General features: G+C 48.2%; 1 protein-coding gene across 2 annotated transcripts in view; it reads left to right on the top strand.

The window, feature by feature from the left end:
• Positions 1-519: 519 nt before the first annotated feature.
• Positions 520-15,592, top strand: part of SLC37A2 (solute carrier family 37 member 2) — a 58,399-nt gene continuing 43,326 nt past the window's right edge. For both annotated transcript variants that reach the window (XM_054005783.1, XM_054005782.1), the window contains exon 1: positions 520-792. In XM_054005783.1, coding sequence (XP_053861758.1) covers positions 734-792 — 59 coding nt within the window. In that variant the 5' untranslated portion in view covers positions 520-733. The remainder of the gene's footprint in view (positions 793-15,592) is intronic.

Genomic DNA, 15,592 nt, shown 5'->3' with positions numbered 1-15,592 from the left:
GGTAGGAGGGGAGGGGCAGGGAGAGAGCAGGGGGCGCACGGGGAGGGGAGGAGAGGGAGGGGGCGCGAGGGGGATAGAGGTGGGAGGGGAGCAGGGAGGGGAGGGGGCGCACGGGGAGGGGGATAGAGGCAGGAGGGGCAGGGAGGGTGCACGGAGGGGGATCGCGAGGGGGATAGAGGCAGGAGGGGCAGGGAGGGTGCACGGAGGGGGATCGCGAGGGGGATAGAGGCAGGAGGGGCAGGGAGGGTGCACGGAGGGGGATCGCGAGGGGGATAGAGGCAGGAGGGGCAGGGAGGGTGCACGGAGGGGGATCGCGAGGGGGATAGAGGTAGGAGGGGAGGGGCAGGGAGAGAGCAGGGGGCGCACGGGGAGGGGAGGAGAGGGAGGGGGCGCGAGGGGGCTAGAGGCGGGAGGGGAGCAGGGAGAGGGAGGGGGACAGAGGCGGGAGGGGAGGGGCGCAGTGCGGGGAGGGGCAGGGGGCGCTCGGCGGGCGGGGGCGGGGAGGAGCGCGGAGCCGCAGCCCCCGCACAGCGCCAGGCGGGCCCAGGCGCGGAGCCGGGACGCGGGAGGCGGGCCCGAGCCGGCCCCGGCGCGGCCGCAGCATGTGACCGGCGGGGTGGGGAACGGGGCTGACCCAGCGGCATGTGCCCGGCTGCCGGGCTCCAGCGGGGCATTTAAATGGCAGCGCCCGCCGGGCCTGCAGCAGAGCTCGGCCCTCTCCGCGCCCGGCACCATGAGATCCTCGCTGGCTCCCGGCATCCGCCTCATCCGGGCTCTGCCCCGGGAGAGCTGGTAAGCTCGGGGACCGGCCCGCTGCAGGGGCACCAGCGGCGCTGCGATGCCCCACAGGCCCGTGGGGGCTCCGGTGGGCGAGCGAGGCTGGTCCTTCCGCCGAGGCCTCGTAGCTAGAAGCCTGCCGCGGAGCCCCGGAGCCACGGGGATGGGCCGGTTCATCCCTGACCCCAAGCCCCAAGTGGTGGCACTGTCTGTTCCAGGAAGACTGGACTGGGGTGGACTAGCGGGGCGCCAGGGAGGGGGCACTGCAGAGCTGGAGGGGAGCTCAGGGCTGGCATAGGCACTGGGTGGCACTGGAGAGCTGGGGGGAGCCCCGGTCTGGACTGGGCGCGGGGTGGCACTGCAGAGCTGGGGGGAGCCTTAGGCTGGACTGGGCGCGGGGTGGCACTGCAGAGCTGGGGGGAGCCCTGGTCTGGACTGGGCGCGGGGTGGCACTGCAGAGCTGGGGGGAGCCCTGGTCTGGACTGGGCGCGGGGTGGCACTGCAGAGCTGGGGGGAGCCCTGGTCTGGACTGGGCGCGGGGTGGCACTGCAGAGCTGGGGGGAGCCCTAGGCTGGACTGGGCGCGGGGTGGCACTGCAGAGCTGGGGGGAGCCCCGGTCTGGACTGGGCGCGGGGTGGCACTGGAGAGCTAGGGGGAACCCAAACTGGACTGGGCGCGGGGTGGCACTGCAGAGCTGGGGGGAGCCCTGGACTGGGCACGGTGTGGCAATGCAGAGCTGGGGGGAACCCAAAGCTGGAATGGGCGCGGGGTGGCACTGCAGAGCTGGAGGGAGCCCCGGTCTGGAGTGGATGCGGGGTGGCATTGCAGAGCTGGGGGGAGCCCAAAGCTGGAATGGGCACCGGGTGACACTGCAGAGCTGGAGGGGAGCCCAGGGCTAGAATGGGCACCGGGTGACACTGCAGAGCTGGAGGGGAGCCCAGGGCTGGAATGGGCACCGGGTGACACTGCAGAGCTGGAGGGGAGCTCAGGGCTAGAATGGGCACCGGGTGGCACTGCAGAGTTGGAGGGGAGCCCAGGGCTGGAATGGGTGCGGGGTGGCCCTGGAAAGCTGAGGTGTGGGGCTGAGCTGCTGGTCATGGTTGATTTTTTTTTTTTTTTTTTTTTTTTGTGGGCAGATGTGCGGGTGAAGGAGCGCTCGCAGCGCTTGAATTTATTGCGTCTGTCACAAACTCCGAGCCCTGCCCCATGCACCAGCTCTCTGGCATCTGATACTTTGTCACTGAAACAAGGAGCTCACCCAGATCAGTCTGTAGCTAGAAAGTTCCCTGGGTGGTTATTTTGTCATTTGTGGACTTTCTCTTCCTACTCGGTTGGCACCTGTTATACTTCATGCTGAGCAATGGATTTCCTCAAGTCTATGCCAGTTCCTGCTGCAAGTTGCTGGTCAACTTGCTGGTGCATCTCTGTGGACCAACATTAAGTGTATTTAGGGCATGTTTACATTCAGGAGAGTTAATCAAAATTAACATAGGCCTGGTGTACACTAAAAAGTTAGGTGAACCCAGGATTGTCGCTCAGGGGTGTGAAAAATGCACACCCCTCAGAGACGTAGCTATACTCAATGGAAGAATTCGTCCATCAACCTAGCTGTTACCTCTCGTGGAGGTGGATTACCTACCGATGGGAGAAGCTCTCCTGTTGACATAGGTGGTGTCTATACGGAAGTGCTACAGAAGTGCAACTGCGCTGCTGTAGTGTTTTAAGTGTAGACCTATCCTAAAACTGCATTTGAAGTGGATTAGTTAAACTGCATTAAACTCCTGAGGCCACTCATTCAGAATTGATTGACGTGGCCCATTTTAATTAATTTGGATTAACTTTTCTGAGGTCGGCTCTACGCTACATACCTATATCGGTATAACTATGTCCCTCAGGGGTGTGAAAAATCCTATCAATTTAGGCTGCGTCTACACTGCCACTTTCAGCATTAAAACTTTCAGGGGTGTGAAAAAACACCCCCCCCCCTCCCCCGAGCAATACAAGTTTTAGCGCTGAAAAGCACCAGGCTCCCGGCGATAAAGCTACCACCGCTCGTTAGGGGTGTGTGGTTTTTTTTTTTTTTTTTTTTTTTAACTCTCTCCTGGCGATAAAGCGTGTCTACACTGCCCACGTCACAGTGCTGCTGTGCTGTAACATGGGTAGTGTAGACATACCCATAGCTACTGCCTCTCAGGGAGGTGGATTAACTATGCCAACAGGAGAGCCCTCTCTTGTCGGCCTAGAGCATCTTCGTTAAAGTGCTACAGGGGCGCAACTGCAGCATTTTAAGTGTAGACTTGCACCTAGTGTCTCTGTGTAGATAGTTCTTATGTGGACTATGGAAACCCCAACATAATGCTGGTGGCCAGCAATGAAACAAATATTTTTAAGATTATTTTTGTGGCTCTTTAAAATCTGCAAATCCAGTGAAAATAAATGTGAAATAACACTTTTCATAAAATGTTTGCTTTGTTCAACTTCATAGATTCTAGGACTGGAAGGGACCTCGAGAGGTCATCGAGTCCAGTCCCCTGCCCGCATGGCAGGACCAAATACTGTCTAGACCATCCCTGATAGATAGACATTTATCTATCTATCTAAACTTCAGAGGTTTATATATCAGCAGAACTTAGAACAGGGTGTAGTATGCATGGGCTCCTTACCTGAGGGGGTTGTGAAGGCTAGAACTATAATAGAGTTTAAAAGAGAACTGGATAAATTCATGGTGGTTAAGTCCATTAATGGCTATTAGCCAGGACGGGTAAGGAATGGTGTCCCTAGCCTGTTTGTCAGAGGGTGGAGATGGATGGCAGGAGAGAGATCACTTGATCATTACCTGTTAGGTTCACTCCCTCTGGGGCACCTGGCATTGGCCACTGTCGGTAGACAGGATACTGGGCTAGATGGACCTTTGGTCTGACCCGGTACGGCCTTTCTTATGTTCTTATGGCTCTTAATACTTCACGCTTCCTATTTAATCCAAGGATCACAATGTATTGCGTAATTAATAAATCTTGCAGCATCCCTGTGAAATAGACTCATCTTACAAATGGGGAAACTGAGGCACAACTAGCCAGGGACTTGACAATGTCACATTTGTGACAGAGCTGATCTTAGAAACTGTCAGCCTCCGTTTTCTCTCATTTGCTTTAGCTGGACCATATGTCCTTTGCATGTAATAATTTTCACTGCTTGCTGTCCATCTTAATGTATCTGTCTTCCAGATGTTACTCTGTTAAGATAAAACAGTAAACTTTGTGGACTTCTGTTGGGGTGGTTTGCTGCAGATATCCTATTCTACTTTAAAAGTATTTCACTTACTCCATACATTTGGCTTGTAAGTGACATTAGTATCCATAGTCCTATTGTGACATTTCCTATAATGCTACATTGTATCACTGCAGTTCATGACTGTGCTTTGTAAAAGCCTGTCATTTGATATACCCTTATAAAGTGACAGGATTATAGGAGTTAAAGTGAACCTGTTTTACCTGTATCAGCTAAACCATGAGAGTGAAGCTTATTTGGCTTTTTCAGTTCACTAAAAGAAAATAAATCTCATCTGTAGCTGTTCCCCTCTTATAGCTGATTCTCCCCTGCCCAGGCCTCTCCTCTTTGGCTACAAGAAAGGTTCTTCCCCTGGGCATTGCAGTGTTGTATGGGAAGATGTAGCCCATGTGTCGGGGACTGCCTTGTTAGTCTGCTGAGTTGCATTCCAATCCCTGAAGAATTCTCAGGGCTTTGTTGGCCTAAGCTTCAGGCTCTGTAGGGGGCTTCAGTCTGCCCTGCTCTGAAAATGAAAAGATTAGTGGGGCTACAGAGATAGAAATGGATGTCTGCAACGTTCATTTCCCTTTATAACTGGGCAGGGCTGGGAGTGGGAAAGCTTTGGAGCCAGATAGGCAAAGATCTCCTGAAGGGAGACTTGGTCCCCACAAACAGAATGTTTACACGGCTTCTGGCTTCTCTTTTTACAGTCCGTTTCTGATATTCTCTCTCTTTTTTTGAAATATAGATGGGGAGGGGGGGAGGGAGGCCTGGAAGCCTGTAATTTTTGATGAACTCTCAAAGCAGCACAAGGAGTGGCAGTGAAATTCCCATTAGGTTTAGTGTAGATAACCCCCTTACGGCCTTCTTTTCAAACCTGACTGTCTTAAGAGTCTGTGTGACTTTTTCTACATAATGAGAGCTTGAAACCTTTCAGTTCCTATTATGGCTATTAGTATAAATACTGAGTCATCACTTCCAGGGGGGATAGTGGCTTGTGCCTCTTTGACATATAATCTGGCATTGTCACATGATAGACACAAGATCGCTGAAGAATCGTGGAAAGTATTGCTTTCTTCTAGCACTGAGCAAGGAGCCCTTCTGCAGTAAAGAGAAGCATTCTTCCTAAAGCAACTTTGTCTTGCTCTGCTTCAGTTTAAAGCTTCTACTGACAATCTTACCAGCTACCCCTCACTTATCTCACCTAGCCTGACTTCTTGCTGCAATTTTAAAGAAACAGTAGACCTTCTCATTGTGCCCATCACCATTGTATCTGGATGGTCATGAAAACTGGTGTATGATAATATACTATAATGTCCCTTAGAAAGCCAGGATAGAGGTACACATCCATTCTAGTGGTTAGAATCTGTCAAATACATATGTATTGTATGTAATTACGTGGTGTGTTAGTGCTTCAGTGTGTAGGTAGGTACGAAGCTATGGAGCCTTTCACGCTTGCATCACCATAACAAACGCGTGGTCTGTGGTGGCTGGCTGGTTGCCTGTGCATAATGAGTTGGTTGTCTTGGTTCAACTCCAGATGAACTGGGACCCAGTAGTGAATACTATCAATCGTCCCCTGAGTGAAATCTTTTGGCAAATAGTAAATTAGCAGAAAAAAAATCACCTTTTCAGGGCAACCCAACTATTTGTGTATTTGGGTTGAATTCGACTAATAGTTTTGGGGGAAAAAAACCCAGAAATGTCGAAATACTTTATTTTGACATTTTTGAAACAGTGTTTCAATATTCCATTTCAAAATGTTGTTTGGTTTTGGTTTTTGATTTTGGCAACCAAACCAGAGTATCAATTATTCATTCAACTCTACTGGGCCCTCTGCTGCTAGTGAGTGACTGGGCCATGGAGACAGCACTCTCCTCTCAGCTATAGAGGTGATTTCCGCCCCCCAGCTCAGGGCCAAGGCACACTGGCAGTGCATTATTGTCACATTAATAAATATGAGGCGCTCCGACACTATGGGGATGAGTACCACAGAAATACCTAGAAATAAATACATCTAATGGATGTAACTGATCTTGGTTAGTCTCTGATTGCTAGTAAGGCCATCTGACTATGGGACATGTGTGTGCCAAGGCTTTCATAGCAAAGCAGCACAAATGTTAATAACTCACTCAAAGCTGTTGCCAAGGAGTATCATTCACAACAGTCATTCAAACACTGTGTTTGAGTGGGCCTTCAAGAACTAACTAACCATAATGCAGTCTGGATGATGCAAGTATTACTTGGGGAGTAGCGACAAGCTTTTGGGCAACTTAATTCTTGCTTTTCTATGGCTTTTTTTAAAATTCCTGTTGGCCTTTAAACTGCAGAGATGTAGGAAGAAAGGACACACCTCTGTATTTGACACTGGTGTGACTATTACTGGAACACTATGTCCAGATCCAGTGTCAACAGTCCAAGAAGGATGTTGATAATAGGAGAGGGTTCAGAAAAGAGCCATGAGAATGATTAAAGGATTAGAAAGCCTGCCTTATAGTGATAACCTAAATAGAGTGAGCTCCTTCAGTCTAACAAAGAGAAGCATAATGGGTAACTTGATCAGTCTGTAAGTGTGGCTATGAGGAATAAATATTTTTGATAATGGGCTAGCAGAGAAAAGCCTAATGCAGGGGTTGGCAACCTTTCAGAAGTGGTGTGCCGAGTCTTCATTTATTCACTCTAATTTAAGGTTTCCTGTGGCAGCAATACATTTTAACGTTTTTAGACGTTTTTTTCTATAAGTCTATAATGTATAACTAAAGTATTGTTGTATGTAAAGTAGATAAGGTTTTTAAAATGTTTAAGAAGCTTCATTTAAAATTAAATGCAGAGCCCCCTGGACCGGTGGCCAGGATCCGGGCAGTGTGAGTGCCACTGAAAATCAGCTCGTGTGCCACCTACCCCTGGTCTAATGCTATTTAGTGGCTGGAAGTTGAAGCTAGACAAATTCAGACTGGAAATAAGGTGCAGATCTTTAACGCTGAGGGTAATTAAGTTGTCCCAGTGGTTACTAAGAGTTGTGGTGGATACTGGCAATTTATAAATCCAGTCTGGATGTGCTTTTAAGCTGCCCTAATTCAAAAGGAATTATTGTGGGGAAGTTCTATGGCCTGTGTTAAACCGCTCACACTGGATGATCACAGTGGTCCCTTCTGGCCTTACAGTCTATGAATCTCCTCACACGTGTTGGGCTTTTGTACTGGGTTTCGATCCAGTGTTCAATTGATTTTATGCATTAAGCATAACAAACTCTTGGCAATGGGTCAGCACTGCAGTTAGATCGAGTGTGATATGTGCCATTCAGTTCAGTCTGTACTGGGGGGGGGGGGGGGATGGCAGAGGATGCTCAAAACACATACCTCATTTAGTGAAACTGGCTTTTGTACATCGTGGGATCAGGCTTCGTTCTTCACCTGGCTGCAGATTTGACATTTCTGCACCACAGAGTAGTGTGTGGGGCAGGTGAACCAGGCTGAAATGAAGAAAAAAATAGTGGTCACTCTGAATGCATCTCTGGTGCTTCCTGTGTACCTAGTGCAGTCCCTTGAAGGGGCAATGGGTGTGGGAGTAACCCAGAAGGGAAAGCCTAGCTGGGTGGGTCCCAACAACAGACGCTTATGATATTGCAATTATTTGTCCAAATGATGCCAGTTTACAAGGATTGTGTGTTTAGATGAGCAAACAGTGGTGTGTGGGGGGAGGTATTAATAGCTTAACTTGGGACCCTCAGAAGTGATCAGGAGTGACCCTTCCCCTTCTGCCCCAGTGCTACTATTGCCACTCCCTGTTTTCCATTGCTCGGCTGGGGAGTGTCCGTGCTTGGTGCTTAGAGCAGCCGATCAGCCTCTCCTATCCCCCTGCCTCGAAAGGAGAGCGAGTGAGGGTTCAGCTGCTGGACAGCTGCCAGGGGACTCCCTTTCTCTGGTTCTAGAGGCCTCCTCTCTACTGGCATTTTTCTTAGCCTCGCCCGCTGTTGCTGTAGCCCGGGTGCAGCCCCACTAGTGATGGCATATGGTAGGTAGCTGCAGTATTTGGGGCTCATCCTGTTGCAGAGTGCACCAGCCAGGAGGCAGCACACAGGAGAACGCTGATGCCCTCCTTCTCTCACATCAACATTAGGGGGCAAAAGAAAGAATGGGGGTGGAGCTAGCCTAGAGGAACACAGAGTCTAGAAAGGTGTGATTCTGTATTCAGAAAGGGGTATGAAGGTTAGAGGGATGGGGATGAAAATCATCTGTCCTGAGGAAAAAGTGAACCTACCTGCTAGGGGCAGGCGAGCAGGACAGTTGCTCTGGGTGGCAGCTTCCAAGGGGAACTGTATTGCTACCCCACTGGAATTTTTGTTCCACTCTGATTGACTAGCTGCTTTTGTACTGTTGATTGACTGACTGGCTTTTTCCCCTTCAGCTGTGTGTGCTGGATGCCCACACACATACCCAGGGGTCAGGCGCGATGGCACTTGGGTGGCTAGCTTGAGTCACCACTCGTGTCACTGCAGCCACATTGCTATTTTTAGCATGCTGGTTCGAGCAGAGTTTAGTGCATCTGTCTACCCAGACTGGGAAGTATCCTCCCAGCTGCAGTGTGGACGTGCCCTTTGGGAATGCTAGCGGCATGGAAAAACTACTCCGAGGAAGGGTGCCTAAATCTGGCCTTAAACGATTGAGTGTTTGTGGTGGACACTCCACAGCTTTGTGAGTCTAGAGCACAGTTTCTCAAATGCGGCCACCAGGTGGTTTCCCTGTGGCCATGGCAGTTTCCTGTGCAGCATGTTCTTTGTTCGGCTCGGACTTGAAGATTTTTCGCTTTCCTCTCTACAGCATGGGATGTGGTTCACCTGCTGGGAGCATTTGGGCATATCTCACCTAATCAATTCCTTGCACTGCAGGGGTCTCTAGCATTATAAGTACCTTGATTTCTCTGTTCTATCCCTGTGGCACACAGTTTAAACTAAAACGTTTCAGTCCTCAGAAGACTAAAGTCTCTGGGCTTAACATAGGAGTATCTAGGTGGAAATTAATGACCTGTGAAATGTAGGACAGACTAGATGATCCAATGGTCCTGTCTGTCCTTAAATTCTAAAACTATGAATTTTAAAAGTGGCTGCCATTCCTAACTCGGGTGCCCAGTTATATTCTAGATGTTTAAAAAAAGTAAATTGAAAAAACAAATTCCATCATGACTCATGTGGTTGGCATATCAGCAGGGTTGGAATCTTTAGCTCCATCAAACAGGCCTCTGCCCCTTAAACTAGTGGAGTAATTGAAAGCAACATTAAACCCTCTATGTGGATTAACATGGGGGGTGGAGGGGGTGAGAGACACACTTTGTGGAAGGGTTTCACAGATATTTGCTGACTGCAGAGGAGTGGTGACTCAAGAATCTTGGATTCCATTCCTGGCTCTGGAGGGGGAGTGTGCTTTGTGGTCACAGACTCTTCTGCCCTGTCCACTCCAACTTGTCCCTATCCCAGTCCTGTCTCTTCCCCACCATTGGCTTCTCATCCCAGTTCCATTCTCCTTGCCTATCCTATCCCACTCCTCAGGCTTCTCATCCAAGTCCCAGTGTCGTTGGCCAACCAGCCCTAGTCTCCCCCTCTGGGATCCCCATCTGAGTCCCAGTCTCCCCCTACTCCCTGGATCCTTCTTCAGTTAGTCCCAGTTGCCCCAGGAAAGGCACTGAGAGTTAAAGTAACTTTGCTTGGAGGTGACAAATGCATGGAACTCTGTGTCCAGGTTCACGAGACGTTTTTGAAAACTGATGCGTGCGTGTGAATAAATGTTCTGGAAATGGGGGAGAAGGGGGCAACGAGGAAGCAAAATTTGCAGATAGCACAAGAGAACTGTGGGGGAATATAGGGGAACCTAACTACCCATGATGTCCATTCCCTTGATAAATGCCAAGTAATGCATATTGGAAGGAAAACAATAAACTATTTATACACCTTATTTTATGTAGCTGTATTGACTCAGAAAAAGGATGTGGGTGTCATTTAGGACAGCTCAATGGAGACTTCTGCTTAGTGAGAAGCTGCGGTCAATAAAGCAAACAAGATGTTGGGATGCATAAGAAATAGGCTGCAGAATAATAGCAAAACTATTGCAATGCCCTTCTGTATATCAGTGGTGCAGCACCATCTGGGTATTGAGTGCCGTACTGGTCACTTCATCTCAAAATGGATACTGCAGAATTAGAGGGGGGTTTGGAGAAGGCAACAAAAATAATTACGGGCCAGGAAAAACTCTAATATGAAGAGAGATTGAAATGACTGACTGTTACCTTTTTACACATGAGACAAGAGGGGACATAAGTCAATAAAATAAGCAATGACCTAGAGAAGGTAGACTGGGAGTTTTTGTTCGCCCTGTCTTGTAACACAAGAACAAGGAGACATTCAATGAAATTAAAAGATAGCAAATTCAAAACTGATCAAAGGAAATACGCTTTCACACAGTGCACAGCTAAACAGTGGCACTCCATTGCCATAGGCTATCAATGAGGCCAGAAACTCAGTGAGATTCGAAAAGATCCCAAAGAGATCGCGTCAAACAAAATACTAAACTCATGAGGTGCTACTTTTTTGATCTAGTTAAAACAGTTGGAAGAGTGTAGGCTGGCCTGCTAAAATAGCAGGTTTAGTCATGCTGAGTGACGTAGGCATCTGAGTTGAACTTGTTAGTATTAGGAGTTATGTAAGAGAGGAAAACCTTGCAAAGCCTCTATGAACTGGGAACCTTAGGCTGCTAATACTTGTCTTTTTGTAGTCTTGCTCCTTTTCCAACTGCACGATTTAATGTTGAGGTTTCTACAGTAGAACCTCAGAGTTATGAACACCACAGTTACGAACTGCCCAATCAACCACACCTCTCATTTGGAACCGGAAGTACACAATCAGGAAGTACACAGCAGAGACCATCTTTTCCCCCCAAACAAACAAACCCAGTACAGCACTGTGTTAAATGTAAACTACTATGCAGAAGAAAAATGATGCATTTTTTTTTTTTTTTTTTTTTAAGTAAAGTTTCAAAGCTGTATTAAGTCATCTGGTTTCTGTGCGGAGGAAAGGAATTAGGGATTTCCAACTGTGGAGATGAGCAGTTGTCTAGCTCTCCTATGTGGAGTCTGCACTGCATGCTTACAATGCACTTGTAATGACTGATAAAATCGGTTGGGCTCACTGCTGTGGAGGCCTGATCCAAAGCCAAATGGAATAAGTGCAAAGTTTTCTATTGGACTTTGGATCCGCTCCTACCCAAACCACAGTGTGGCTTCTTCTGATGATTCCCCGCCACTGGACGTCTTTGCGGCAATCTGCACTTGACTCCCGAGTGACTTGAATGCAGTGTGGTGGGGGAGTAGGGTTTTTTGTGTATGTAGCACATATTAATTCGTTACAGACAGAGCTCCCAGCCTGGTGTTTGTACACAGGCTTTATAGAGCTCCGGCATCTCCTCAATTTGTGGATCTGGCTCCTCGTCCAGACAGAGAAATGCGGGGTTGATGTTCGTCCCAAAGCCTCTTGGCTCCAGTTCCCTCTTTTCCCAGCAAATACAGGACCTGGGTCAGGTTTTTCTTGGTCTCTCTTGTATTGAGAGATCCTTGATTGACAGGCCTGAGAGATCCTAACTCTGTTGCTCACCACATCATGGGCCTGCAGTTTCCTCTCTGAACTCTTCAGCCCTCTCTACTGTCCACTCTTTCCGCTAAAATAGCTGAATTCTAGATTGAGCAGGGGCAGCAAGTTCCCCGAAAGGGCACTGTGCGTCCTCCATTAGAAGCTGCCTTGCGTTCTCCTCGGCCCCCTCCCCCAAAGGTCTTTACTTTCTCTTTGCAGGATTTTCTTGAACTGTGTTTTATGTCTAAGTCAGTTCTCTCTTAAGCGGAAGTGAAACCAGTTTGAGGCAAGAACAGAAGCTGCTCAGTTCAGAAGATTAATTCTCTGGGGGAAGGAAACCAAAAGCTACAATGGCCTACAGTAGTTCCCTGGCTACGCTGAGCTCTGAGGCACTCATGTACAAGTCACTAGTGTTACCTCTGTAGCTGAACTTACACAGTCCTCTGCTGTATGTTCTTAATTGTTCATACAGACTCGTCAATTCTATGTACTGCAGCACTGATCCTCCTCGGTGTCTGATCAGCGCTAAGAAGCACAGCCTGGTGACTGGCTGTTTTGGCAGCTCGAACGCTTATTCCTGATTTCTTGCTCCCTTTCCTCTCCCTGGCTCTTCTTAAACAGAAACGAGAGGAGGACGTGGCTTTTAACTGTCTCATGCTGCCTAAGAAGGTCCCCATGCGATGAAATTTCCTATTCAGTACAGAGCACAAGTTCCTTGCCACGCTCTGGCCCAGCACAGCCCCTGAAAGTTATGAGGACGCGATGCTGTTTGTTCAGAACTCACCTGCCTAGGGAGTCCCTTATCCATTACTAATAGCCCACGGAGTTGACCTACTTAGTGTGCCTTGTGAAATCTGCTAGATGGGTTTACATGTCTCGTCATCTTGACGCTTGGGGACCAAAGGGAGCTGCAGACTAAACAGCTGTCAGCTTGTATCTTGAAGAGTAGATGTCCCTGGATGTGTCCATTTCCCCCGCTCTCGGCACACCTGTGGTGCTGCCCTCAGTTTGGGATAAAGGTACCTGGGACTGGTAAATTGCTGAACAGGCTCCTGCTGTGTTGGGGCTGAAGCTCCCCCCGGCTGAAGTCAGCGTGATTGTTTTCAGGGAGATCTCTATGCTAATGAGGGAATAGATAATCCCTGCCTTAGACACTGACCCTTGAGGAGCCTCTTGGACCCAGCATCTTCTCTCCCTCCTTCCCACAATACAGTCGTCTTCAAGCCAATTTTGTCTCTAGCCATTCTGTGCGGGGCAGCTGTTCCAGAAGCAGCGCTGTGGGACATAAATGCTGAATCAGATGCTAAGAGGATGTTGGGGGTGGGGAGCTAGGGCGAGAGTCCTCGGCTGTTTAACGCTGAAGTTGTGTCTGTGAGTGGCTAGAGCAGGGCCTTAGTTTCCTATCTCTTCCCACCTCCGTTGCCCCCACATAAAGGCCTTATCTTCCTCTATGCTAAGCACCCACAAATCCCACCAAAGCCAATGGGAGCTGCTGGTGCTCAGTACCTCTGAAAACTGAGTCGTCCGTACTTACCTGCCTGCACCACAGAGCAGTATCTGAGATACTCAGACTCTGCATAAGTGGGGTATCCAGGGAAATATACTGAGAACTGTTGGCAAATGTTAGTTTTTTATGGGGATTGTTACCCTTACCAGACTCACAGGTGGGCCAAGGCTCCATTAAGTAAGGATCTTACACCAGCATCACCCCTAAAGCAGCCTAAGACCCGCTTGCCTTCTAGCATGTCTGATCTGTTTCACTCTCCGATGCATTCAGGGTGGTGAAAAAACAGACTTTTCCTAGGAGACAAAATGCCAGCGTGGTGGGTTTTGCTCGTTTTGTTGCATCTTTGTTTTATTTTTTCACTTTTTGAATTTCTTGTGTCACTTTGAATGATTTTCTAGACATATAACATACCTGAAAGTGTCCTTGGATGCTAGAAACATTCTCACTTCAGTGTGTGAATGGAAACTTTATTCGGAAGTTACAAGGGAAGTGATGAGACTTGCCAGGCTCTTGTGCCCATCAGGAATGTGTCAAGCTGGCTAAGTCATTGAAGACAACAACAACAACAAAAATTTGCAGATTGTTTAATGCACTAATGGTGGCATCTTCTTCCTGTAGTAAATGTGAAAGCTCTGGTCAGTACTGGTCACCAGTAATCCCAGATATCTCAGTCTGAATAGCTGACTCTCCAGGCCTGAAGTGGAAGGCACAGTGACCAGCATTTGAATAGACCAAAGTAATCAAACCAAAGAATTCTTTTGAATGAAGATAAAGCTCTTCCCAAGGTTGAGTGGGCGGATGGGAAGGACTCCTGCTAATCTCAGAGCAGAGATGACATGTAATTGAATGAGATCTTGTCGAGTGAAGTGGAAAAGCAGAAAATGGAGTTAGGCGATTCTGCAGATGAGGTATTTTCCATGCCATTGTTTTTGGGATGAAGCTACAATGACAACTGATGTCATTGATCTAGACCTCCCTGCACTCCTCCCTCCCACCCCCATTTTTTCGTTCAGGTTAGGGAAATTCCCTTATTTTGTGTGCAGAATTGTGGTCTGGGCATGGGCTGGCCTGCCTGAGTGTGATCCCTATGGACTAGGGTGCTGATTCTTGATCATCCTTCCTGCATCATGCTTAAGTGCTTGGTCCTGGGAGAGAGAAATATTCTCTGAATCTTTTTCCTTCCCTGTCCTGCCTGTTTCTCTGCGCACAGTGCACGCAGCGGGGCTTGAGTGGGAACTTGGTTACAGGGAGGCAGTAATTCCACTGCTTCTCCCATGTGACACTGGAAACATATTAGTCATTCTGTGGTTCAGTTGCTTGTCTGAGGGAAATATTGAAATGGAAATATTCTCATTTCAATGGAATCTGCTTAAGATAAACAGCTGACACATGAACCACCATCAAAGCCTAGGATTCTCTTGCAGATTTCTGCTGCCTTTACACATGTCTTTCAGTAGCTCCCTAAATTTCTAAACTGTGCTTCCTGATAGATCATAGATTTTAAGACCAGAAGTGATCAGTGTTGAGCATCTAGTCTGACCTTCATAACACAGGCCACCGAACTTCCCTGAATTAATTCCTGTTAGGAGTCCCAATAGTTGTGGCTGAACAAAGCACATCTTTTAGAAAAATAGTCCAACTTGATGACTTTTTTTTTTTTTTTTTTAAACTGCTAGTGGTGGAGAATCCACCACAGCCCTTGGTAGGTGGTTCCAGCCATTAATTACTCTCCCTGTTTTAAAAAAATAAATACAAACTTTAACAATTGCTTCTTATTCCTATGGTCTGCATTTGCCCAGCTTCCACGTCCGGACATTGGATTATGTTAAGTTCTACCATCCTCTGCTAGACTGAAGAGCCCTCTATCTAATTTGTAACATCTTCTAGAAAGATGAATTAGCTGCTAGGCCCTCCCCTCAGAAATCTTGAGCTGCTTTATTTAGGCATTTATTGGAACCATTGAAAGCTTATAGAAAAGGCTGAGAGGACCTCTTAAAAACTACCTTTTTAAGCTAATTTTTCTTCTCATGAACTAAGAACATAGGAGGAATTTTCCCGTTGATCGGTGTTGTGGCCATTCATTGACAGCTTCTTCTAATGTACAATGTAATCTGTTGTCAAAAGGCGGTGGGTACGGTAGGGAGTGATCCTGCACGTGTGGGAGATGGACAGGTTGAGCGAATTGTGCTTTTCCGTCTCTGACTTCTGTGACTGCCCGTCAATGACCAGTCCAGAGTAATGGAATGAGTAGGAACTGCTCTGTTCTCTCAAATTTTAAACAAACGTGTCCCGTGCTGTGAGGTGCTCTGTTCCATCCAATTGTACATAAAGGGGGTAGAAGGCACTTAGTATCTCACGTGATTGGCCCCACTGTTTGCAGCATTTTCTCTTACCGAATATGGCCATATGCTGAGAGCCGCTCCTCC

The sequence above is a fragment of the Malaclemys terrapin genome, chromosome 15 (genome assembly GCF_027887155.1).
Source record: "Malaclemys terrapin pileata isolate rMalTer1 chromosome 15, rMalTer1.hap1, whole genome shotgun sequence".
In the NCBI taxonomy this organism is placed as follows: Eukaryota; Metazoa; Chordata; order Testudines; family Emydidae; genus Malaclemys; species Malaclemys terrapin.
This window is presented reverse-complemented; position numbering and strand designations above follow the sequence as displayed.